Source organism: Heterodontus francisci, chromosome 2 (genome assembly GCF_036365525.1).
Source record: "Heterodontus francisci isolate sHetFra1 chromosome 2, sHetFra1.hap1, whole genome shotgun sequence".
Taxonomy (NCBI): domain Eukaryota; kingdom Metazoa; phylum Chordata; class Chondrichthyes; order Heterodontiformes; family Heterodontidae; genus Heterodontus; species Heterodontus francisci.
Genome location: NC_090372.1, coordinates 96560625 through 96588204, shown reverse-complemented (window position 1 = coordinate 96588204; position 27580 = coordinate 96560625). Strand labels below are relative to the sequence as shown.

Sequence of the window (27580 nt, the reverse complement as noted above, 5' to 3'; positions counted from 1 at the left end):
TTTACAAAGGAAAATGGGAAATTCTTCCTTTTTTGATGTGTCTTAATTGGGAAGTATAGAACTGAACCATTCAAGAAATGAAAGGTCTTAGGCTTCATTTCTTGTATATGTTAAAGTAGTTCATCTTATCTGGGGTAGAGATGGGGCTTCTACAATTGGTTTTGGTGTCCCTGGACTAAAAGTAAAGTTCAGTCAGCAATCCCACTATTAATCATTGTGCAGTAATTTATTTTTATTTATTTTTTTATTTAGAGATACAGCACTGAAACAGGCCCTTCGGCCCACCGAGTCTGTGCCGACCAACAACCACCCATTTATACTAACCCTACAGTAATCCCACATTCCCTTCCACCTCCCTACACTCGGGGCAATTTACAACGGCCAATTTACCTATTACCTGCAAGTCTTTGGATGTGGGAGGAAACCGGAGCACCCGGCAAAAACCCACGCAGACACAGGGAGACACAGGGAGAACTTGCAAACTCCGCACAGGCAGTACCCAGAATCGAACCCGGGTTCCTGGAGCTGTGAGGCTGCGGTGCTAACCACTGCGCCACTGTGCCACCCAATGCCTACTGGAAAGTGCATGGATCAGTAAATTGGGTGAGAATGGGATCAGTCTCAGCTCACTGGAATCAAGTAGCTTCTCAACACTGTTATGGCCATGTGGTGCGATGTGGGTGGTTCCACTGTTCAATTCCCCACCTGACTGCAGCAAGTGCATTTTGTTATTAGGATTTAAACCCTTGGAGCTTTACTTTTCAAATAAACAGACAGCGACGGGTTTTCTTGTAGGCTTCAAAAAACAGAAAATCGATTGTTTATTGATTGATACTCCTTATCCTGTATTGTCATAACCGCATCCACTCACGTATTCACTCACGCACACACACACACACACAAGAAGAGACAGATAGAGAGGGGAAAACAGGAAGGTGGGGAGGTCATGATAAACCTGTTGAATTCTCTTGGAAAGCAGGCCTGAGATAGTTGTAGATTTCTCTCTTCATTGAAGGTTCCGTTGAAGGCGATGAAAGACCTCTGGTTCACTGATGTCTAAAGTAGATGTAGGATTCTACAGCATGGCTTTCTGGAACACAAGTTGCTAGATGTTACTTCTCTCTCTTTCATTCTGGCTCTTTAGGCTGTCTTTTTTAAGGTAAAGCTTCTTCTGACCTGGTAATCACACAATGACCCAGGGCATGACCACTTCACACCTTCTTTGTTTCAGAAGAAGACATCAATTTTGGAATGTTTTTAAGATGGGGTGTAATTGACACCTCTTAGCTTTGAAGATTTGTCCATTGCCTTTGTTAGACTGTTTGAATACATAAAGATCAATCCTTTTTTCTTCGGTGGCCATTTTGAACTATTGTTCATTTTTTAAAATAGAGGTTAATTTTTTTTAAAACAGTCAATTTTTCATAACTCTTCAGATTTAGTCCATAGTTGTATCATTTCACTTCCTATGTGCGTGGAACCTCTGCTAAATGAGAAAAATTAAATTCCTTGGATTTCATTTTGTTTTTGTTTGTTTTTATGGGTTTAGAAAGAGGGGAAAAAAGTAAGAAAGTTTAGGGTCACATTACTGTACACATTCATTGTCGTTCACTGCTCAGGCTTCCAGTTTAAGCTTTTCCATCATCCTTCCTTTGGATGAGGTACCATTTAAAAACAAAATTGCATTTCTTTTGATTACTTATTGCCAAATGCGGTTTTAGTTTCTCTCGCACCAGTTGGTACTACTTTAGGAACGTTAATCTCCAGGACCATGTGATTGTTGGTGAAGCTTGTAGTATACAAATTTCTGTTACTGCTTGTGGCAAGGAGCCCTCTCTGTACAGTTTTAGCCCCTTAACGACTGCTTCTATAACAGATGACATTAACCATTCAAGTTCTGGCACATTGATGGTTCTTATTTCGAGGGTGATAGCGGGTAATACATTGTTTCTTAGCCCCTGCAAGGCATCTGTGATTTCTTCCTGCCCATTGTTCTTGCTGAACTCTGACTCTAATTTGTTGGATTTGATTAGTTTTGGGTTTGTAGCCTAATCATTTGATTCTTCAGTGGGTAGATCCATGCTGACCTCACTTTTAGTTTTCTTGTGATTTTCACAAGTGTAGTTCACTTTAGGGTTACCTTCCCTTTTCCTTTAGAAATAGGTGTTTCCTAATCTGCCTCACGTCCTCTGGAACACTACTGCTCACAGGTGGTTGTCCAGATTCCACTGCACTCCCCTATGTCACTTCAAATAGGTGAGGCATCTCCCTCACGCTTGGTTTTTCTGTTTGGGAACTTTACTTGTCCCTATTTTAATCTTTTAAAAAGGTTTCAGTTAACCATATCTCTGGTGCTTTTCCTTCAACTTGTGTGGCTTTTATCTTAGCTTCTTTAAATTTTTTTGGCTCTAATTGGGCCCGTTTAAATTCTTTTGGCTCTGTTGCCCCATGTGGGATTTTAGGAACTTTGTCAATGCTGTGCAGCTGTACAGAGTTTTGTTTGTTTCCCTGAGTTTCTCCAGTCTGCATGAACTGTCATGAACACTCTGGATGCAATACTGTGCTTCCTGCCAAGTCATTGCCAGCAACAGGTCTACCCCCTGCATGGGTAAGCTTCAATTGATTCCAACTTTCATTACCCCAGTGACCAACTTACTCTGTAGGTAAATATTAACTAAGGGAACCTTTAAGCATTTGTCAGTAAGCCCTTTCTCTAATTCTGTGGTATTTGTTCTGCTTTCCGGTGGCATTTCTATCAGTTTGGCTGCCAGTAAAGTTTGAAAACAACTGGTATCCCTGAACATGGTTATCTGCTTGTCTGGTGCTTGGGTCACAAAAGGAGTCATTTTTCCTTTGTGTAGAAAGTTCTTGTATGTGCTCTGCTCGAGTTATATTAGATCACTTTTAAAGCCATAAACATGGGCTTGACTGCAGCACCTCCTGCTGGTTTTTTGGCATACCGACAATTGGTCTGGACTTGCCCAGATTTGCCATACTGGAAACATGTCGGGCCGACCCCGACTGGTTTATCACATGGGTTCCTTCTTTTAAAAGTTGGAGACTAGTCTGGTTTTCCTTCCCTACAATCCTTTTCTCTCAAGCCCATTTATGGTTCCTCTGCATCCCTGCTATCTCTCCCTAGCTTGTAAGAGTTACTAGACCCAAAATTATTGAGTTAAGGATTTGTCTATTAATTCATAATCGTCGACCAATTTTGTGGTTTCCCGTACTCTTATGACTCTTTTTTTGTTCTTCCATGTTGGTTATTTTACTACTTGGGATGCTATTTTTAAATTCTGACAGCAACATCACTACTCTCCAATATTCATATGAGGGTTCTAGCTTGAGAGATCGTATCGAGTGATAAAAAGTCATATGTTTAATTCTTATGAATCCAATGTAAGTCTGTGTGGGTCTTTTCTGGGTGTATCAGAATTTTTTGCCTTGCTTCCTGTACTAGTTCATATGCATTTAGAATTGCAGTTTTAGTTTTTTCATAATCAGAACTTTCTTCTGATAACAGGGAAAACACTTGATGAGCCCGACCCACGAACTCGCCTTGCAAGAGGAGTTCAAAATTCTTTTGGCCATTTTAGCCTGGTAGCTATTTTCTCAAATGAGATAAAATATAACTCAACCTCCTCCTCGTTAAATTTTGTCACTAGCCTTGAGTGTCTCAGCACATCAAAGTTTTGCTCTGAATTGGGGATAAGGTTTGAGTGGCTGGTAGCATTTGGGTTTGCAGTTTTTCTGGCTTAAACATTCTGGCTGTGTCTTCTCTTTCCTTCTGAAACTGTGGGCTGGATTTTACCGGTCCCCCGACGTCAAGAGTCGTGGTGGGGGGCCTGGAAAATGCCACTGGGAGATGCCCACTACGGGCCTCGATGCCGGGAAGGCCCGGCCCCATATTGCAAGCAGAATCGAGGGCATGTGGTGGCCCCCACCACTCGGCGATGGGAGTAACTTTTAAATATCTTAAATAATGTAAATGAAGGAATTAATGAGTTACCTGGATCCACCGGCCGTCCCGCTCCGATATTGCAGCCGGCAGTCCCACGCCATCTGATCTCCGACCAGTGAAGTATGGCGGATAACTTGTAGGGAGGTGGGGGGAAGCTAAGTATATCAGTGCAGGAGGAGGGCAGCAGGGTCAAACTTACCTGATTGGTCTAGGGGGTGATGGGAAGGGGTAATGTTAAAAGTTTCTGAACTTTTGGGGTGGTGGGGGGGGTGGAGGTGGGAGAAGGTCAGGTTCAAAATGTGATTATTTGGTGGGGGAGAGGCCAAGGAATGACATGTAATTTTATTGGGGAGGTGGGAGAGGGGCTGGGAACCTTATAATTATTTTATTACATTTTAAATAAATGTGTCTTTATAAAATGTAAGGGCTGGAATCCCTTTTAAAATGGCGCTGGTGCCTGCGCAGTGGCACCAGGCACGTTGCCGGGGATGAATCGCCTGCCCCTCCACGTCTTCGGGGGGGCGGCGGTCCGTCCCAGCCGTGTAAATGAGCTACTGCGTATAATATCGCAGTGGCTGTGCAGAGCAAAGCCCGCACATGCGGCCCACCATCTTTTACAGCAACAGTGGCAAAATAAAACCCTGGCCTGTATCTCTTCCTTTTACAACTGCAGCTTTCTTTCCTCCTTCTCCTTCTGAAACCGTATCTCTTCCTTTTTCATTCCAGCTAGAATTATTTTTTCAGATTTTGATTCTAGGTTTTCCTCTTCTAGGTCAGGGGTAAGTTTTAAATGATCAGCTAGACTTTTCACCAGTTCAGGTTGCTTTTGCTTTTTGTCTGAAAGTGATTCCCACCTCTGTAGCTAATCTTTTAAAATTTTCAATACTTAATTTGTTTAACTTGTCATGGGATATCTCTCCCTGCTTTACAAACTCCTTAGGATTAAATGTGGCTATCTCTTTGGTTTCTAGAACCACAGAGATGAAAAACAGAAGAACACAAGAGAACCTGTTAGTTTATTTTTCCACTATTTTAGAGGTTAATTTTCCTCCCGTTTTGCAAATCTTCCATTTATCTGGAGGTTCAGATCCTGACGTCGAGCCCCAATTTGTTACGGCCGTGTGGTGCGATGTGGGTTGTTCCTACTGTTCAACTCCCCACCTGACCGCAGCAAGAGTTCTGTGATTAGGGTTTAACCCCTTGGAATTTTATTTTCAAATAAACAGACAGCGACATGTTTTCTTGCAGGTTTTCATTCATGCATTCACTCACATACACACTGACAAGAAGGGATAGATAGAGAGGGAATAAAGGAAGGTGACTTTGAGTGATGTGGTTGGGGAGATCACGATAAACCTGTTGAATTCTCCTGGAAATCAAGTTCTCGATGGGTGCAGGTCTGAGATGATTGTAGATTTCTCTCTTGACTGAAAGTTCAGTCGAGGACAATGGAACACTTCTGATTCATTGCTGTCTAATGTAGATATTGGATTTTACAGCAGGATATGTGCCATCTGTCTTGCTGGAACACAAGCTGCTGGATGTTGCTTCTTTCTTTCTCTCTGGCTTTAGGCTGTCTTTTTTATAGTAAGGCTGTGTTACTTCTCACCTCGTCGTAGGAGACATTCTCATCTCTTCCCATCCTGATCGCACAATGGCCCAGGATGTGGCTACTTCACACCTTCTTTGTTTCCGAAGAAGCCATTCAATTCTGGAATGTTTTTAGGATGGAGTGCAATTGACACCTCTTAGCTTTGAAGATTTGTCCTTTATCTTGGTCAGACAGTTTGAATACACAACGACAATCCTTTTTTCTTTAGTGACACTTTTAGACCATTGTTCATGTTTAAAAATAAAGGTTCATTTTTTAAAAGACAGTCAGTTTTTCATAACTCTGCAGAGTTAGTCCACAGTTTGTATCTTTGCACTTCTGATGTGCGTGAAAACCCTTACAAATAAAGAATGGTCATTTGGATACAGTCGTGAAAAGCTGTTGTGCTCATGGAATTATAATGGTGGTGTGTGTGTGTCTGATGGAATGGTTGCACAGAGCACGTCATTCACTGTTTTACTGACTGCAGTGTATTATATCACTCCATCAGTACATACTGAGTTAACAATATTACTGCTCTTGGAAAAATTATTTCAATTTTATATTTCGTAGACAAGCAAGCATCTCATGTATTTCTTCAGCATATAGGATTGTTATTGGCATTCACTGCATCCTGCTAACTTTTCCAGATGGCAGATGGGAAAGATGTAAGAGGTCTCCACTTGATGTGGCTCAGGCAACAGATGGGAATCGTATCCCAGGAGCCGATACTCTTTGACTGTAGCATTGCTGAAAATATAGCATATGGTGACAACAGCAAAGCTGTAACTCAACAAGAGATCGAAGAAGCCGCAAAAGCAGCAAATATTCACAATTTCATTCAAAGTCTACCTGATGTAAGTCTACATATTTCTTTTGCTGTCTTTAATTAGGATGTAATCACTATTCTATTGATATTTAAACATATTTACACATATTTAACTATTTAGAAGTTTGTATACAAACAAGTACAAATATGAACATATTTAAGAAATTCGTAGAATCATAGACTCATAGAATGGGTACAGCACAGAAGGCAGCCATTCGGCCCATCATGTCTGTGCCAGTTCTCTGCAAGAGCAACTCACCTAGTCTCACTTCCCTGCCTTTTCCCCATTGTTTTTCCTACAATTTTTTTTTTCTCTTCAGATAATTATCCAGTTCTCTTTTGAAAGTGTTGATTGAACCTCTCTCCACCTCACTCTCAGGCAGTGCATTCCATATTCTCACCATTCACTGCATAAAGTTTTTTCCTCATGTTGCCGTTACTACTTTTGCCAATCACCTTAAATCAATGTCCTCTATTTCTGGATTCTTTGGCCAATGGGAATAGTTTTTCCCTATCTGCTCTGTCCAGACTCCTCATGATTTTGAACACCTATTAAAAACCTCTTAATGTTCGCTTCTCTAAGGAGAACACTGCTAGCTTCTCCAACCTATCGATGTAACTGAAGTTCCTCATCCCTGCAAACATTCTTGTGAATCTTTTCTGCATCCTCTTTTCCTAAGGTGTGGTGCCCAGAACTGGACACAATATTCCAGTTGAGGCCAAACCAGTATTTTATACAGGTTTATCATAACTTGCTAGTTTTTGTACTCTATGCCCCAATTTATAAAGCCCAGGATCCCATATGCTTTATTAACCACTTTCTCAACCTGCCTTGCAACCTTCAATGATTTGTTAACAGATACCTCCAGGTTCCTCTGCTCCTGCACCCCCTTTAGAATTGTACTTTTTAATTTATGTTGTCTTTCTGCATTTTTCCTACCAAAATCAATCACTTCACACTTTTCTGCATTAAATTTAATCTGCCATTTGTCTGCCCTTACTTCCCCCAGTACCATTTGGATGCATCTCATCCGGTCTTGGTGACTTATAAACTTTAAGTACAGCCAGCCCATCTAATACCTCTTCTTTATCAATTTCTAACCCATCCAATGTCTCAACCACCTCTTTCAACATGACTTGGGCAGCTTCTTCCTTGGTAAAGACAGATGCAAAGTATTCATTTAGTACCCCAGCTATTCCCTCTGTTGCCGTGCGTAAATCCCTTTTTAGGCCTCTAATCAGCCCCATTCCTCCTTTTACCTTCCTTTTACTATTTTTGTGCCTGTAAAAGATGTCTAGGTTCCCTTTTATGTTAGCCATGAGTCTCTTCTCATATTCTCTCTTAGCTTCTCTTATGTATTTTTTCACTTCCCTTTTGTACCTTCTATATTCAGCCTGGTTCTCAATTGTATTATCCACTTGACATCTGTCATATGCACCCTTTTTCTGCTTCGCCTTGCTCTCTATCTCTTTCGTCATCCAGGAAGCTCTAGATCTGTTTGCCCCACCTTTCCCCCTTGTGGGAATGTACCTTGACTGTACCCGAGCTAACTCCACTTTAAAAGCAACCATTGTTCAATTACAATTTTGCCTTACAGTCTTTGATTCCAATTTACTTGGGCCAGATCCATTTCCATTTCATTGCAGTTGGCTCTCCTCCAATTAAATATCTTTACTCCGAATTGCTCTTTGTGCTTTTTCATAGCTAACCAAAATCTTATGATGCTATGGTCACTGTCCCCTAAATGTTCCTCTACTGTTACTTGATTCACTTGACCCACCTCATTCCCCAGAACCAGATCCAGCTATGCCTCCTTCCTCATTGGACTTGAAACATACTGATGTAGAAAATTCTCCTGAACTCACTCTAGAAACTCTTGCCCCTCTCTGCCTTTTACAATATTCATATTCCAGTCTATATTAGGATAACTGAAGTCCCCTATTATAACTACGCTATAAGTCTTGCACCTCTCTGTGTAATTTCCTTGAAAATTTGTTCCTCTATATCCTTCCAACCAGTTGGTGGCCGATAGAATATCCCCAGCAATGTAATGGGACCTCTATTATTGCTGAAAACAGACACATTTTGTCAAAGCACTCATCAGGGCAATTTGCAAGAATACCAATGTAAGAGAAGCAGCAAATTTATACTGTATGAGAAGAGAGTACTGATTGGTTGGCAACTGGACTCTGGTAGAGGCGTTGCCATGGAGAATGCATCAGTTTATGGTGACTGACAGTTAACTGCCAAGCTTTGTGTGAAATTTAAACCAGGAAGCTTGACTCTGGTCAAGAGGAATGAACCAGTGAATGGCTGTCACTTGTTTTGTTTAGCTGAAACAGGCACAATGTGTGTACATGTTCTTTCTGTCTGCAAAGAACAGGGCCCTGTGTATTAATATATGTAGCTTCCAGTACACGTAAATGCACCATGCTGCGAACACGACTGACAATCTTAAATTGGTTGTCAGCATAGTTCTTAGCACACTGAGGATTATTTAGCAAATGTTGTCCAATCGCGGAATCACATCTAATGTTGGACACTGTGTTTTGAGATTTACAAGCACGGGCTGGATGGGTATGGCCTGTACCTTGCCCGTTGCAAACAGTGGAAGGGACATGTTGTTTGATACGGTCAGCCAATCTTTGGGACGTAAGGCGTCCTCCCTCTGTGCAGTTCTAGATTGTGCAAAGCACAACAGACCATTATGATACATGACACGCTAACTGTAACATACTGCAGGGGTTGACCAGATCGAGACAGTAGAATTTCATCTTCAGTAGCCCAATAGCTTGCTCAATGGTTGCTCAGGTGGAGCTGTGTCAATTGTTGTACCTCTCCTGTGCTGCATGGCGAGGGTTCCTCACAGGCGTAAGCAGCCATGTCTTCAATGGGTACAATGGATATCCAGATTCTTGTCCCCAAGAATCCACCCCTGAAGGTGAGCCGCAGGGTTGGGGGGCGGGGGGGTGCTGAAAAGCTGTGGCACCTGGGACTGTCAAAGTATGTAGGTGTTGTGACTGCTTCCTGGGAAGCGGGAACACACCTGCAGGAAACGCTTTCAATGGTTGCAGAGCAGTTGAACATTGAATGGAAGCCCTTCCTGTTGATGAATGCAGCTAGCTGGTCCATGGGAGCGTTGATGGCTATATAAATGCAATCTGTTACATCTTGCACCCAAGGGAATCCAGCGATGGCCCCGAGCCGATGGTCATCTTGGTCTGACTATCAGGGTCAGTCTGGTAGCGCACATAGGGCTGAATTTTACACCGCCCCAGCAGGCCGGGTGGTGGCGTGGGCGAGTGTGGGGCGTAAAATTGAGCAGGAGGCTCTGGGAAGCCTTCCCGTCCCGATCCCGCCTCCAGCCAACTTTACAGTGATCGGTTGGGGTGGGGAGGGAGAAACGGCCTGCCCGCCCGCCTGCCTCAGGCCAATCAAGACCCTTACGTGGCCACTTCACGGCCAGTTAAGGGCATTCACTCACCTCCACGGGTATTTTACCCATGGCAAGCGGGCGTGCTGGGGACATGAAAGGCAGCCCAGCGACAGCCGGCAACCTTTCCGCATGCCAGAGGGATGCCATGGCATTCGAGCACAGGGTGCCCAATTGAGGGCCGCCCCCAGGATCCAAGATGCCACCCCACTCTCCCCAAACGACTACCTTTGCCTCACTGGCACAACTGAACCCCCCCCCCCCCCCAACCAGGCAAGGCAACCCCAGCATACCTTCAGTCCCAGCTCCATGGCATCCTCCTCAGTTAGCTGGGTGGCACTCTCAGCAGTGGCCACCGCTCCCAGTGGCGCTGCTGGGACTAAGAGCTGCCGGCAGCTCAGAGGTGGGATCGCCTCCCTCAAGCGGGTGTAAGTCCCGTCTCAGGACTATTAAAGCCTGGGACCCATAAAATGCGGGTCAGATCCCTGGGCTAGGCGGAAGCGGGTTTGCCACCGACTTTTACGTTGGTGGTGAAGTCCAATCCACCTATGGTAAATTCAGCCCATAGTCACCAGCCCTCCTGAAAAGGGCATTGGTCACCTCCTTGATGCAGTGGGCTGCTGCCTGTATGGCCCCACACATGTCCCGAGTGAATCCCTGAAAATATCCAGATGCATAGAAGTTTAATGCCAGTGTGACCTTCAGGGCCACTGGCATTGGGGGACCCCCAAATCCCAGAGGTCGCAACTCATTCTGCACCCTGGCACTTAAGTCAGTGGCGGTCTGCTGGATAGCCATAGTCTTCGCTGGCAATGGTGCTCACCCATTTGGACGTAGCTGATCCGAGTCTGGTACACACTCTAGCATACGTGGGCCCTTTTTGGCATGGCCGGCTGCTGTTTCTCTCATCGTGGAGCTTCACAGACAGCGCAGCTGCCTGTTCGCCCTCCCTCTGTCGGAGGCGCAGCATCATGCCACAGGGGTCCAAAAATACAAGGTATATGAGACCCATGCCAGGTGACCTGTGGGCCTGCAGAGCACAGTCAATGTAGAAACAACCCTGTCTTGGCAACTGAGCTTTTGACAGTTCTCCCTGTGGAGTCCCTGATGGTCCTCAGAGTCCAACCTTGTTGATGACTGAGCCTCTCTTCCAGCAGTGTGAGTGACCAAAGATATCACATAGCAGTTTGGTAACCCAATACAGACCCTCCAAATCCACACTAAACCCTTGCACAGCTCCCAATACCGCTAGCCCCTTTGCAGAACACCCGTGACACTGAATACCGTTGCAAAGCCCCTGAGATCCTGAAACCCATTGCAGAGACCCTAAACCCCTTGCAGAGCACAGAGCAACACAGTCCGACAATGGCTTCTGAACCCTCCTCTTCACCTATGCAACAGTGTCCAGGGCTGCTTCCCCGTTGCGTCATTGTGGCATTTTGTCTCATTGCCGCCAGGTTTTAATGGTCATGAACCCAAATGTACGAGTACTGCCCGCTGTCCACTAAATTGAGGGCCAGTAATTAAAGTAGAAATAATTAGATTTAAATGCATTGAGAAAAGCTGCTCAGCATTTAAAATAGCTGTCTGTTTCATTAGGGCATCAATGTTGCCATGGTGTTTTCCTGCCCCTGACAAAATCTGGAACTGATGTCACGATGCTGGTTTTCCAGGCAGACGGTTCCAATGCAATTTTCCATCCCCCGCCCCCCACCCCCACACCATCATTCCTGCCTTAAATGGCCACATTAAATTCTGCCTAATTTGTGCATGTGTTGGTCCCACTGCAAAATTCGTGGGGGCTTTTTAAGGCACCATGGGTAGGTGAGCCCTGGAGATAAGGCTGATCTCTAGTATCATGGTCTGAGTTATGAGTTGAGAGAAACTTCTGGGCTGAATATTCAGTGGCCACTGAAACCGGGCACATGCACCATGCACAATTCTCCCATGTCCAATCACAGTGATACAGGCAACATGCAAACTTCATGCTGCTTGCTCATTTTTTTGTGGTTCTAGTTCATGTGAGTCTTGCACCACTTAAAGATAGTCTACACTACTTAAAGCCAGGCTGCACCTTTTAAGGGTGAGGTGTATTCTGGCCGCAACTGGGGTTGAAACTGCTTGGACAACACTTAAAGACCTTCATGAGGGCCCCGAAATGGCGCAATAGGTGAGAGAGCATGGCTTTTGAAGCTCTGATAGAGTTGCTGATGCAGGAAGTGGACCAGAAAAGAGATGTTCTCTTCCCTCAGGATTTTAGTAAAGTTCAATTTCGTTCTGATAACAAAGAGTGATCAATACTTGGAACGAACATTCAGGTAGAGTGTTGGAGCCAAAAATCCTGCAATCATTTAAGAAATAATTGGTTGCATCAATGTGGGAGAGTAGCATGAATGAATTAAGTTGGCCAAATGGCCTTCCTCATCTTTAAGTATCTTGCGACTATCAATATGGATTGCTGTAAATAATGGTTAGTACAATTGTCCTACGTTGTGTGGATTAAAACAACCTCTTTATGTAGGCATATAACACTCGAGTAGGAGATAAAGGAACACAGCTTTCTGGTGGTCAAAAACAGAGAATAGCCATTGCCCGAGCCCTTATACGGAAGCCAAAAATCCTACTCCTTGATGAAGCAACATCTGCCCTGGACAATGAAAGTGAAAAGGTAACAATCTTGATTTTTCAACTGTATTAAATGAATAATATTGTAGTTATGTCACTTGTATCTGACCCTATAAAAGTTAATTTGGGAGGGAGGTGGTGCAGTAGTGGTAATTTCACTGGTCCAGTAATGCAGAGGCCCAGGTTAGTGCTCTGGGGACATGGGTTCAAATCCCATCACAGCAGATGGTGAAACATGAATTCAATTAATAAATATGGAATTAAAAAGCTTAGTCTAATGGTGACCATGAAACCATTGTTGTTTGTTGTAAAAACCCATCTGGTCCCCTAATGTCCTTTAGGGAAGGAAATCTGCCATCCTTACCTGGTCTGGCCTACATGTGACTCCAGAGCCACAGCAATGTGATTGACTCTTAAAAGCCCTCTGAAGTGGCTTATCAAGTCACTCAGTTGTCAAGGGAAACTTGGGATGGTTAATAAATGCTGTCCCAGCCAGCGCCAACAACATCCCATGAATGAATTAAAAAAAATTATCCAAGCCTCAGAGTCTTGGATCTCTTCCATGGTATAAAGATCTGATATTACACTGTTTGTCATTCAGCTTATGTTCTTTGAAGATGAAGTATTGATTTGTTTTGTCAGCAAATATGGGCTCTAATTGGTCTATATCACATTCCTATATCTGTGAATTTGTGCACAAATTGGCAGCCATGTATCCTACATTACAAGAATGACTGCAATTCAAAATTACTTCATTGACAGGTGTTTTGGGATATTGTAAGGTCATGAAAGGTGCCATGTAAATGCAGGCCTTTCTTTTTATATGTTACCATGGGCTGGATTTTCAAAACGGGGTCAGGAACCCGTCGCCCAAATGATTTCAGGTTTTGACCCCTGCCTCAGTTGCATTGCCAACGCAATGCGATCCTCAAATGGTAGGAGGTGAGCTCAGTGCCCAATTACTGGTGCCAAACATCTGCAGGAGGCGGGAGCTGCCTGTCTGCTGCCAGAGGCAAAGGCAAGTGACAGCCATGATGTGGCCTGCCACTTGCCTTCCTGTGGAGAGCAGGCAGCTTCTCCAAGTGCCAGCTGAGTGAACAGGTGAGGCAGCCGTTACGGCCACGTGATGCGATGTGGGTGCTTCCCGCTGTTCAGTTCCCCACCTGACTGCAGCAAGTGTTTCGTTATTAGGGTTTTTAACCTCTTAGTGCTTTTGTTTTCAAATAAACAGACAGCGACAGGCTTTCTTGTAAAGGACAGAAAATCAATTGTTATAAAAGCAAAATACTGCAGGTGCTGGAAAGCTGAAATAAAAACAGACAGTACTGGAAATACTCAGCAGGTCAGGCAGCATTTGTGGAGAGAGAAGCAGAGTTAACGTTTCAGGTGTGTGACCTTTCATCAGAACTGGCAAAGGTTAGAAAAGAATTAAGTTTGAAGCAAGTGAAGTGGGGGTTGGTGGGGAAGAAAACAACAGGGAAGGTGTGTGATAGGGCAGAGGGCAGGAGAGATTGAATAACAAAGCTGTCCTGGGACAAAGGCAAAGAGTGTGTTAATGCTTGTGGTGAAAGACAAAGCTTCAGTCCAGAGAGAGGGCAAATGGCAGAATAATGAGCAGCTTTGTCCACATGAAAAACAGGCACATGGTTAAAAAATAAACTAAATTAAAACAACAAAAAACAGAAAAATATGAAAAAAGGCATGTCATGCTCTGAAGTTATTGACCTCCATGTTCAGTCCACAAGGCTGCAGAATGCTTAATTGAAAGATCAGGTGCTGCTCCTCGAGCTTGCGTTGATGTTCGCTGGAACACTGCAACAGGCCAAGGACAGAAATGTGGGCATGAGAGCAGGAGGATGTGTTGAAATGGAAAGCAACCAGAAGATCGGGGTCATGCTTTTGGACTGACATAACTAGGACCCATGCGGGTATCCATAGCAACACCTTTTATTTGAAGGAAGTGAGTGGAGTTGAAGGAGAAGTTGTTCAATGTGAGAACAAGTTCAGCCAGGCGGAGGAGGGTGGCAGTGGATGGGGACTGGTTGGACCTTTGTTCAAGGAAGAAGCAGAGAGTCCTCAGACTGTCCTGGTGGGGGATGGAGGTGTAGCGAGATTGGACGTCCATAGTAAAGAGGAGGCGGTTAGGGCCAGGAACTGGAAATTGTCAAAATGACGTAGGGCGTCAAGAGTCATGGATGTAGGTGGGAAGAGACTGGACCAGGGAAAAAAAGATAGTCAAGATAGGAAGAAATAAGTTCAATGGGTCAGGAACAGGCTGAAACAATGGGTCTGCTGGGACAGTCCTGTTTGTGGTTTTTGGGAAGGAGGATAAGCGGCCTGTCTGGTGTTGTGGGGCTATGAGGTTGGAAGCTGTAGAGCGAAGATCTCCAGGGGAAATGAGGTCAGTGACAATCCTGTAGACAGTGGCTTAATGTTCAGCGTAGGATCATGGTCCAGAAGAAGATAGGAAGACGTGCCTGAGAGTTGGCGCTCAGCCTCTGCAATGTAGGGGTCGGTATGCCAGACAATAACAGCAGCACCCTTGTCAGCAGGTTTGATTTCAATGTTGGGCTTAGACCTGAGAGAACGGAGTGCAGCAAGTTCGGAGGGAGACAGGTTAAAGTGAGCAAAGGGAGTGGAGAAATTGAGATGGCCGATGTCACTGACAATTCTCAATGAAAAGATCAAGAATGAGTAACAGGCCAGAGGGAGGGCTCTAGTCAGAGGGAGAATACTGAAGACGGGTGACAGGGTCTGCTGGTTGCGGGGAGGACTCCTGGTCAAAAAAGTGAGCCTGGAGGTGAAGACAATGGAAGGAGAGCTCAACATCATGCCAAGTGTGTAATTCATTGAGGTGGGGTGCAAAAGGGAATAAAACTGAGCCCTTTGTTAAGTACAGATCGTTAAATATCAGAGATGGAAAGATCGTAGGGTATTGTGAATACATGACAAGGGGATCAGATTAGGAGAAGGGGTGGGGTCAGAAGGAAGTGAAGGGGAAGAAGGATCTGGAGGGGTGTTAGTTCCCATCAGCTGCTGGAGCTTGCGTTCCTTAACACCTGAAAGGAAGGGTACAAGTCTTTTGTTAATGTGCGGTTAAGATGAAGAATGAAATGAAACTGTGGAGCAGAACAGCTTTGAGATAAGGAGAGTTGGTGCTTTTGGCGAGAGAGGTCAAGTGTGTACATGTGGCGTTGCCTGCATCTCAGCATGCAGCGAGAACAGCAGTCCGAGAATGTTGTATTTCTAGTAGATACCTGTAATCCTGGGTGGATTCAAAACAGTGGAATCCACTTGAAATAAGTCGGAGCCAGAGGCTGTCACTGAGGAAGGAGATATGGCTGTGAAAACGAGTTTTGGTAGACACCTTATCAAACACCAGGAGGGAAAAGAGACAAATGGAAATCCCGTCGGAGAGAAGGGCAGAACTTCAAGGCAGGCATTCCTGGAAGAGAAGTGGCAGTGAAATAAACACTAAAATAAAAGCAAAATACTGCAGATGCTGGAAATCTGAAATAAAAACAGAAATACTCAATAGGTCAGGCAGCATCTGTGGAGAGAGAAGCAAAGAGTTAATGTTTCAGGTCTGTGACCTTTCATCAGATTAGAAAATAATTCCTTTTTAAGCAAATGAAGGGTTGAGGGATGGGCTGTGGTTGGAGGGGAAGAGAACAAAAGGGAAGGTGTGTGATGGGGCAGAGGGCAGGGGAGATGAAATAATAAAGCTGTCCTGCGACAAAGGCAAGAGTGTGTTGATGCTTGTGATGAAAGACAAAGCATTCATTCAGAGAGACTTTCATCTCTGGACTGTGGCTTTTATCTTCGCTGCTTTAAATCTTTTTGGCTCTATCTGGGCCCTCTTCTTCTGACTCTATCGCCACCCACCCCCCCCCCCCCCCCCCCCCCACCCCTGTGCAGCTGTGCAGAGTTGTGTTTGCTCTCCAACGTTTCTCCAGTCTCTGTGTGTTCTGGACCCTCTGGGTACAATACTGTGCTTCCTGCCAAGTCACTGCCCAGCATTATGTCTACCCCCATCATGGGTAAGCTCAGAATGATTCACTACCACAGTGACCAACTTACTCTGTAGGTAAATTCTAATTAACGGAACCTTTAAGCATTTGCCAGTAAGCCCTTTTACTAATATCGTGGTATTTGTTCTGCTTTCCGGTGGCATTGAAAACCACTAGTATCCCTGAGGATGGGTATCTCCTTTTCTGGTGCCTGGGACACAGAGGGCTGGACTTTGTGTTGGAGGCGGGGCTCCCAGCGCTGGCCTCTAAAGGCAGGAGAAAGCCTGCCTCTGCCTTCTGGTGTCCCCCTCCCTCCCACCCCCCACCACCCCCCCTCCCTCCCCCAGAGCGATCCTGCACTCTTTTGAAATCAAAGTTTCAGGATCCCTTTCCCTTTCATGAGCTGCTGGCCAATCAGAGGACTGGCAGCTCAGCAGTATCGGCAGTTCCACTGGGAAAGGTGGCTACTGCCCGTACTGCAGAGTCTTCGGACCCAGGTCCAACGCTGGAACACTGGACCCAGGATGCGTGAGGCGGGGTTTCTGGGACCCATACAGAAGATCTCATCAAGGTGGGATGGGGGGCTGGTCATGTAGTCCAGGAGGAGAGGAGGTCCCATAGGGGTAAACTGGTTCCTGCCATGGGTCCTCCTTGGGCCACAGGTTGCCCACTGAGGAGGCCCCCCCCCCGCCAAGCCTGAAGGGAGGGTACCTCATTTTACGCGTCTTCCCTGTGTGGCAGAGGCCGCCCTGCTGCTGGTAAGATCCCAGCAGCGGTGGTAAGAGGCGCTTAATTTGCTGCTAATAGGCCACTTTTGGGCCTCAATTGGCCTCTGGGTGTGAAGGCCTTTGTCGGCCTATCCCGTCCCTGGGAAGATCGTTTGGCGACGGGGAGGCGATTGGCCCTCTGACCACCCACCCCCTCCCGTCACCCATTGTGATACTGCGTGCTCCCCGCCCACCTCCAACCACACCTCAGGGAGCCACGTAGCATCCCGGCTGTAAAAGAAAAATGCTGGTATGTGCTCTGCTCTTGAGCTATATTAGAACACAGGCTAACCATTTTAAAAGGCACAGACAAGAACTTGACTGCAATGCCTCCTGCTGGTTTTTTGGAATACTAACAATTTGACTGGACATGGCCAGATTTGCCACACTGGAAACATGTCGGGCAGACCCCTACTGGTTTATCACCTGGGTTCCATCTTTTAAAAGTTGGAAACTGGTCTCATTTTCCTTCCCTTTTCTTCTCTCCTTTTCTCTCAAGCCCATTTCTGCTTTCTCTGCATCCCTCCTATCTCTCCCTAGCCTGTAAGAGTTACTAGACCCAAATTTATTCTGAGTTAGGGATTTGTGTATTGATTCATAATCGTCGGCCATTTTAGCTGCTTCCCTTATTCTATGACTCTTTGTTCTTTGGTGGGGTTCTTATACTACTTGGGATGCTATTTTTAAATTCTTCCAGCAACATCACTTCTCTCAAATTTTCATATGAGGGTTCTAGCTTGAGAGATCGTATCGAGCGATCAAAAGCTACATGTTTAATTCTTTCAAATTCAAGGTAAGTATGTGTGGGTCTTTTCCGGGAATTTCTGTCTATATGCTTCTGGTACCAGCTCATATGCATTTAGAATTGCAGTTTTAGTTTGTTCATAATCAGCGAAACTTTCTTCTAATAATGGGGAAAACTACACAGGTCCTACCCACGAACTCTCCTTATAAGAGGAGAGTCCAAAATTCTTTCAGCCATTTTAGCCTGGTAGCTATTTTCTCAAATTGGATAAAATATGACTCAACCTCCTCCTCACTAAATTTTGGCACTAGCTTTGAATGTGTCAGTGCACAAAGTTTTGCTCTGAGTTAGGGATAAGGTTTGAGTGGCTAGTCGCATGTTGACCTCGTACTTGCCTTTCTAGCTCAAACTTTCTGGCTGTGTCTTCTCTTTTTCTTTCTGAAACTGTAGCTCTCTTTCCTCTTTCTCCTTCTGAAACTGCATCTCTTCCTTTTTCATCTGTAACTGCATTCTAGCTAGAATTATCTTTTTAGACTCTGATTCTAGGCTTTCTTCTAGTTCAGGGGTAAGTTTTAAATGATTAGCTAGACTTTCACCAGTTCAGGTTTCTTTGCTTTGTGTCTGAAAGTGATTCCACCTCTGTAGTTAAGCTTGTTTAAATCTTCAACACTTAATTTGTTTAACTTATCATAGGATAAGTTCTACAAACTGCTCTACAAATGCCTTTGCATTAAATGTGGCCATCTCTTTGGTTTCTAGCACAGTAAGGAAAAAAACAGAATACAAGAAAACAAGTTAGTTTATTTTTCCACAATTTTAGAGGTCAATTTTCCTCCCGTTTTCCAAATCTCTAATTTATCTGGTGGTTCAGAGCCTGGCTTCAAGCTCCCAATTTGTTACGGCCATGCGGTGCGATGTGGGTGGTTACCACTGTTCAACTTCCCACCTGATGGCAGCAACTGTTTTGTTATTAGGCATTAACTGCTTGTTGTTTTATTTTTCAAATAAACACAGTGCCAGGTTTTCTTCTGGTTTTAAAAAGCAGAAAATCAAATGTTTATTGATCAATATGCCTTATCCCCAAATTGCCACAACTACATCCACTTATGCATTTGCTCGGACACATGCACACAAGAAGAGATAGATAGAGAGGGAAAAAAATAGTGATTTTTCCTTGGGGTAGGAGGGAGGTTTGATAAACCTATTGAATTCTCTTGGAAGTCAACTTCTCGATAGGTGCAGGCCTCAGATGTTTGTAGATTTCTTTCTTGATTGAAGGTTCAGTTGAAGACAGTGGGACACTTTGGGGTCACTGCTGTCTAATGTAGATGTAGGATTTTACACCAGGGCACATGCCTTCTGACTTGCTGGAACACAAGTGGCTGGATGGTGCTGCTCTCTCGCTCTTTCTCTCTCTCTCTCGCGTTAGGCTGTCTCTTTTAAGATAAAGCCGTGTTACTTCTTAGCACCTGGTAGGAGACATTCCGACCCCTTCCCCTTGGTGATCTCGCAATAGCCCAGGACGTGGCTACTTCCTGCCGCCTTTGTTTCAGAAGAAGGCATTCAACTCTGGAATGTTTCAGGATGGGGTGCAATTGACACCTCTTTGCTTTGAAAATGTGTCCTTTGTCTTGGTCAGACAGTTTGAATATACAAAGGCCAGTCCCTTTTCCTTCGGTAGCCATTTTTGACCGTTGTTCACTTTTTAAAAATAAAGGTTCATTTTTTTAAAAAGACAAAGTCAGTTTTTCGTAACTCTTCAGAGTTAGCCCATAGTTTGTATCATCGCACTTCTAGTGTGCATCACATAGCGGTTCCAAAATTTTTTTTAAATTGTCCTGTCGCAAGATCCCCGTGGGCAGAAAACATTTCCTCTTCAAACAACAAAGTTAACCCCATGCTCGTACTATTGTGCACCAGATTGTTTGGGTTCACCAGATTCCTCTTTGAAAATTGCAGTGTGGATGCCCCTTCCCCTCCTTTAAGAAGCTCTTAAATGAGCTTAATGACCCCTTAATTGGCGGCAAGCGGCTTCCCCGTTCCCTCCCCCTTCCCCCCGCCCCCACCCGTAAACCTGCAGTCATTAAGACAGGGCTGTGATTTTTAAATTGTGTCTGCACTGGCTTCCAACCCCGCGGCCCTTTTGAAATCCAGCCCTAGATTGGGAACAGCCAGTGGTGTGAACAGACTTTCATTACTTCCATCTGGGCTAGATTAAAACTACTGCTTGAGTGAATAAGGACCGTGTTTTAACCTACATAATGATTCTGCTTAATATTTGTTAGCACATTCATGATGTGAATAAACTAGACAGCATTAAATACCACTAAAGCTGACCTATGCAACTCATCAGCACAATGCTAGTTTGGATGTTGAACTCAGCTTAGCTCTTTCATGTTTAAGTATCTCTTCAGTTTTCACCTTACTTAGGACCATTCACTTTGAACTATATATTAGTGTTTTTAAAAAGGTAGCAGGTTAACACTGATCATTTTGTACCAGGCACATTAAACACATTTGCTATATTGTATTCACGTTATTAATATCAAACCTAGCATTTATTTTCTTTACCCTTTCACAGATTGTCCAGCAGGCCTTGGATGAAGCTAGGCAGGGTCGAACTTGCATAATCATTTCCCACCGGTTGTCAACAATCCAAAATGCTGACATTATAACTGTGATACAGAATGGTAGCGTCGTGGAAAAGGGAACTCACAATCAGCTCCTGGCAAAAGAGGGAGCCTATTATGCACTTGTCCATGTGCAGGTTCAAAATTAATGTGAATGTTGAACAGATTTATTTTTAATGGCGTTGGAGTGAAATTCCTTTGGTATCACCATTGCTCTGCTGTTGTAACTCTGGCAGAGGTCCTACGGAAATTCAACTCCTGTGTGTTGAATTTGAATGAGATGCTTTGTCAGAGGTTGCTGCTATACTCATGAACATTCATGTTTAGAAATTTCAATCTAGTGGTAACAGTGTGGTTTGATGAGTTGTTCTTCAAAAAAGTAATATTTTGAATAGTTTTATTGAAAATTTCCCATATTTTCCTTCAAAAAATGAACACTCAGATTTTAAAATAACAGATAATTTGTTAATGCCTATTTGCAATGTACAATTTCATTTTTTGAATTATCAGTTAAAAGTCTTCAATGTATTTTTGTTTCATTATTCACTCTTGTAATGTAAATGGTATGAATTCTATTTAGGTGGAGGGTGGGGGCACTATTAGGGCAAAATAAAACACTGCAACGCCGTGTTGGATAGCCTTATATGGAAACTAAAGTTCCGCAAAGGAAACTGGACCGAGCCCGAATGCCGGACCCGGAAGTGCGAGCCGACCCGACCCACACCCTACACATGTCGCCTAGGCGGGTCGGGTAGCAGGCCTTTACCCATGTACTGATGTATAGGCCTGCTACCCGACCTGACCCCGACAGGACTCGACAACATGTGTTGGGTTCGGGTCGGGTCAGCTCTCACTTCTGGGTCCGGCATTCAGCTGGGTCGGATTTCATTTGCAGACCTTTAGGACAGAACATGGATCCATCATATTTCCACCCTTTAGTTGAATTCAGTATGATGGTTATTTCTTCGGGACAACTTTGGGGTCATGTCTGGGACCATTGCCAGTTTACAATGGGAGTTCGATCCAGCTTGCCTATGATAGGCCAAGTGGGATTTTCCCTACTTACTGCAGACATGGGTTCTGTTGTGGGCCTAGGGAAGGACCCAACAGCTTAGAGAATGGTGATCAAAGATGATTGTTGTACCACTATTGTGGGCACCATCTCCAGAATTTGAGACCAAGTGCACCAGCTGTATCCTGCCATACTTCTGCCCCTCAGAGGATGCACAGATTTTTTTTGCCTTATATAATCAATGTATTTGATAAAATGCATGCATGTGAAATCTTAAAGAAGGAAATACACGGACGATGCCAGAACCAAAAAAGTATAACTATTAGGAAAGACTGAACAAGTAGAAAAGAGACGGAGAAGTGACCAGATAAAGTCTTTAAAATTATGAAAGAGTTTGATAGGTTAGTTGCAGAGAGAATGTTTCCACTTGAGGTAGTCCAAAACTAGCAGTCATAAATACAAGATAGTTACCGATAAATCCAATAAGGAATTCAGGAGGAACTTCATTACTCATAGAGTTGTGAGAATGTGGAAATTACTACCACATAGATGCATCAGGGGAAGCTAGATATGTACATGAAGAAGAATGGAATAGTAGGATATACTGATAGGGTTAGATGACGTAAGGTGAGAGGAAACTCAGTGAAGAAAAACACCTGTTGGGCTGAATGGCCAGGTTCTGTATACTAGACTTCTATGATATCTGGAAATTATGATTATAAAAATTTAACTGTGAAAATCTAATTAAATGAAGCTTGAGCTAAACATCAAGTGTCTACAGATACAAAGGGAATCCAGTGATTAAAGACAGTCTGAAGTCAATACCAAAGCTCTTTGTATATGGGGTTGTTAAATCAAAACTGGGGCTTTCAATGGTTTCGCTGCATCAGACCTACATAATTTCTCTTTTCCAGTTAAGCTTTATCTTCTGTCCAATGAATCTAGCATTTGCTTGTCCAGCAAAAGTTAGTGAGCAATTTACTCAATTTTAATCAGACTTGAGGCATTTTTCAATTTTAATTTCAGTGCCGTCATTGTGTTTTGTGCAAATGATGTTTGAGTCTCCCCAGTTGATTAATGTCAACCGACTATTCTAGGTTAAATATTCTTAGGAAGTGAATAATCACATAGAAACATTGGAAAACACTACTGCAAGCTAACTAACCAGTCCAAGTGTTGCTCTTCTCAAGATTTAATATTTTGAATTTCCAATTACATTTGACTGGAGATGTAGGGGTGCTATCAAATATTGTTTTGATCTCAATGTCCTGGTATAAGAGTGGAAATATTTTTCTTTGATATTCTGAAATTTTAAATAGCTTTTTGTAAGTGGACTCAGAAATCTCCTATGGCATTGTTCTTGGTGAGTTGAGGATATAGTGTTTGGATCGAGGACCTGGGAAACAGTAAAGATGAGTAGAGTTGGGCTAGCAGTGGAGATGGAGGATGAGGTGGAGGGCGGCACAGTGGCGCAGTGGTTAGCACCGCAGCCTCACTGCTCCAGGGACCCGGGTTCAATTCCGGGTACTGCTTGTGTGGAGTTTGCAAGTTCTCCCTGTGTCTGCGTGGGTTTTCTCCGGGTGCTCCGGTTTCCTCCCACAAGCCAAAAGACTTGCAGGTTGATAGGTAAATTGGCTATTATAAATTGTCACTAGTATAGGTAGGTGGTAGGGAAATATAGGGACAGGTGGGGATGTTTGGTAGGAATATGGGATTAGTGTAGGATTAGTATAAATGGGTGGTTGATGTTCGGCACAGACTCAGTGGGCCGAAGGGCCTGTTTCAGTGCTGTATCTCTAATCTAATCTAATCTAATCATGAAGATGGGATTGAATCAGAATTGAAGAAAAAGGGAGGGATGGAGTTAGGACACAGGCTGCAACATAGAAAGCAAGAAATTGTTCTTCAAGTGCTTTAATCAGTATAAGTAAGTAACAATGTGATACAAGCACTTTTTAAAAAAAAATTTAGTTTTCAAATTAATGACCGGAACCACCAACAACCAAAAAGACAGTGAAGGGGCAGGCCTGTCAAGACTCTGAATATACTGGAGTAATAGAGCATCAGCCTGTAGGCAGTCTATGCAATTCATGGCTGAAAACTTCAGTGGAGGCAGGGCATTCCAGTCAGGACAACATGGGAGGAGTATCAGCAGTGCAAGGAACTATATGCCTGCTGGGAGATGGAGCAACTTCGAGAGGAGGAAAGCATCAGTCCTGCAGGGGTTCTGGGCTAATAACAGGAGAAAAGTGGCAGTGGGGTTTTGCCACCAGGGAGACAGGAGAATGCTCTCCAGAATGAGGAAGGGGAGCAGTTCGGTGGAGGGGGTAGCGAAGGGAACAGGGCACTGAGAAACTGGGAATAGATGGCCAAAATTCCACCTGGAGAGAATGAAGACAGAGGCTGAATGGTGGCAAGAATCTCAAAAGGGGAAAAATGTGTTTAAATTAAAAGATAAACTGTAAAAATACACAATAAAATTTAAAATGCAACTTACCTAGAGAAAAGGAAGTAAATAAAATGGTGATGAATTTGGGAGGTCAGAAAATTTCTACACATTTGCCACCTAGAGCCTGTAATGACAAGAACTGTTTGCAGAGGAAATTCACAATATAATGCTTACAAAGCATTGAAGATTAGATATTGACCATAAAGCACAACAAAAAAATCATGACAACAGGAGATGAAGTTTTTAGATGGGAAATGAGCAAGAAGATGTTTAGTAAGATATGGCTGGTAATTTCTGCTCTGCAGTTTCCAACTTGCAATTTTTTTTGCCCATTCAGTTTGATACAATATTACCAACTGACAAGTGCAGATGCAGATAATCATGGCCATTGTATGCAACTAAATGCGAAGTTGCCATTCTGTGACACCTATAACTAATCAAGTTTATGGAATAATAAATTTTACTTGTACCCAGTGAGCCAGTTGCCTGACTTGCGATATTTCCCAGATCGATACTTGTTATATATTTCATATTTTATACATCAATATATTTGTTAGCTATTTGGGCACATTTTGGATTTAGCTTTAGTTTAACCAGTTATGTGATCACTCTGTACGGTTGTCTGAAGTAGACAATATTAATTTCTATATTATAATGTTTGAATCACATGTATTAATAAATATTTTTCAGTGAAATTATGCGCATTTGTATTGCTTTATATTTTTAACTGACAGAGAAGTTATTCAGAGTTTGTATGTAGTACCAGAAATCACTGAGTAGAGCTGACTTAAGATAAATAAAGTCTTGGAGGAGCTGCTAGGAAGTTGTGGAAGTCATGAATCCCCAATTGCTTTGAGGTCAGCCAATTTTGTTTGTGTAAAACGATGATTACGTTGTCAGTTTGACTCTGGTGTGAGTGACATTGGTGGATGTTATTAGGGGGAATTGTAACCTGGAGGAGCACGGGGAATTGTAACCTGGAGGAGCACAAGGAATTGGATTTGAGTGGGGAGTGAAATCCTGGAAAAATGTGAGCATGTTGGGAAGCCAGCTTCAACCTGCTGATTTCTGCATTTCACTTCAGCGTGTTAGGCTGTGTGCAAGCAGCCCCTTCAGTAGATGTGGGTTGTTAATTGACGTGTTAATTGCTCAATTAGTGATGCTGACATGGGTTTTGCACATTGACTTTGGGTCCACTGGTTTCCTGGCTTCTTGGAAGTTGCAAAATGGAAAGAATGGTGAGAACACAGCAGCAATTGAGGGGGCTGAAGCCATGACGGAAAATGTCAATAAGTACTTAGATCTCACAGTTGCTTACTTACCTGATGTGGGAAAGGGTTTGTTTACAGTACTTGTGCTGAGAGGTTACTTTATACACTTTGAAAGTGTCATCTACACTTTGGAGCTCTGATCTACACTTTGGAGCTCTGATCTCTTAGATCAGCATGGGTGCCACTTATGCCGTTTAGGTTGGACCTCATCTGAGGATCAAAATGAATGGTAGCAGCAGCAGCAATAGGCTGCAACTCAGACCTGCAGCTCTATAGGAGAAAGGGGATCAGCAGACAGCTGCAGCTTGCAGGTGGCTATGTTCGCCCCTCGGGATGTTCCGGCAGAGGATAAGCTGCATCGAGGTTTCTGAACACCAGTGTATCAGGGGGTGGCAGACATTTGCAGCCTGCTGGATGAAACAAGACTTGTTGCTAACTGAAATAAAAACAAAAAGTGCTGGCAATACTCAGCAGATCTGGCAGCATCTGTGGAGAGAGAAGCAAGTTTCAGGTCTGTGACCTTTCATCAGAGCATCTGCAGTATTTTGCTTTTATTCTGCTGCTAACTGAACCTGGCGGCCATGCTTTACCAGTGACTGTCAAAGTCAACACTGCCCTCAACTTTTTTGTCTCTGGATCCTTCCTTGGCTTTGCTGGAAACATTTGCAGGATGTCATAGTCAGTGGCACACTAAGGCATAAGGGGAACCTGATGCCCGGATGATTTCCAGGTCCCACTCACTGCACCTCAGCTGTGTTGCCAACATGACATAATCTTCAAATGGTAATGACCTAATTGGACAGGAGGTGAACTCAGCCAATTAGTGGTGCCAAGCACCTGCAGGAGGCAGGAGCTGCCTACCTGATGCCAGAGGCAAAGGCAAGCTGCAGCCGTGATGTGGTCTCCGCTGCCTTGCCGAGGAGAACAGGCAGATTCTACGAGGGCCTGCGGAATGAACAGGTGAGGCAGGGGTTCCATAATAAAAAAAAATTCCTGCACTGGGCCCGGCGCAAGACCTCCATCAGCCAAAAACATTTCTTCAAACAACAAAATTTCCCCCCTGCCTGCTGCAATCCTGAAAGCTGTGCACCATCATGCACCAGACTGATGGTATACCAGATTCCTCTTTGAAAGTTGCAGTGCAGACCACGGCCACCCGCTCCAACCTTTAATGAGCTCCTACAGAAGCTTAATGGCCCCTTCATTGGAATAGAGCCATTCCCTCTCACCCGCCCTCACATTAAAAATTGCGGACTGTCCCAGAGGCATCGGGTTCCGGAGACTACTTCCGGGACTGCAATTTTTAAATCACATCTGCCCTGGCTCCCAATCTCACAGCCTTTTCAAAATCCAACCCAAGGTGGCTAATGGTTTGTTTACCAGGGCTGCTCATTATATCACGACGTGGGTTTCTGATACTGGCTTGCTTCTCACAGAAGCAGAGTATCATCGACTGCATGCAAGTGTCAATTATGCACCCATAGATTAGCCAAGAGTGCTTGTCAACAGTATAGCACAGTACAGGCCCTTCGGCCCACGATGTTGTGCCGAACATTTAACCTACTCTAATATCAAACTACCTACATACCCTTCATTCTACTATCATCCATGTACCTATCCAAGAGTCGCTTAAATGTCCCTAATATATCTGCTTCTACTACCACTGCTGGCAGTGCATTCCACGCACCCACCACTCTCTGTGTAAAGAACCTACCTCTGACATGTCCCCTCAACCTTCCTCCAATCACCTTAAAATTATGCCACCTGGTGATAGCCCTTTCCACCCTGGGAAAAAGTCTCTGGCTATCCACTCTATCTGTGCCTCTCATCATCTTGTACACCTCTATCAAGTCACCTCTCATCCTTCTTTGCTCCAATGAGAAAAGCCCTAGCTCCCTCAACCTTTCTTCATAAGACATGCCCTCCAGTCCAGGCAGCATCCTGGTAAATCTCCTCTGCACCCTCTCTAAAGCTTCCACATCCTTCCTATAATGAGGCGACCAGAACTGAACATAATATTCCAAGTGTGGTCGAACCAGGGCTTTATAGAGCTGCAGCATAACCTCGCGGCTCTTAAACTCAATCCCCCTATTAATGAAAGCCAACACCCCATACGCCTTCTTAACAATCCTATCAACTTGGGTGGCAACTTTGAGGGATCTATGGACGTGGAGGGATAGCCACATAAAACATGCTGGGGATCAATCTCAGAAACCTGAGGAGTGAGGCTCAGGAGCGATACAATGAATGCTATAT

At 44.1% G+C, this 27580-nt stretch overlaps 1 protein-coding gene across 9 annotated transcripts in view; it reads left to right on the top strand.

Annotated features, from left to right (window-relative positions):
- Nucleotides 1-24748, top strand: part of LOC137345743 (ATP-dependent translocase ABCB1-like) — a 155003-nt gene extending 130255 nt beyond the window's left edge. For all 9 annotated transcript variants that reach the window (XM_068009017.1, XM_068009006.1, XM_068009012.1 and 6 more), the window contains 3 exons: nt 6203-6409; nt 12337-12483; nt 20544-24748. In XM_068009017.1, coding sequence (XP_067865118.1) covers nt 6203-6409; nt 12337-12483; nt 20544-20741 — 552 coding nt within the window. In that variant the 3' untranslated portion in view covers nt 20742-24748. The remainder of the gene's footprint in view (nt 1-6202; nt 6410-12336; nt 12484-20543) is intronic.
- The last annotated feature ends 2832 nt before the right edge of the window (nt 24749-27580 follow it).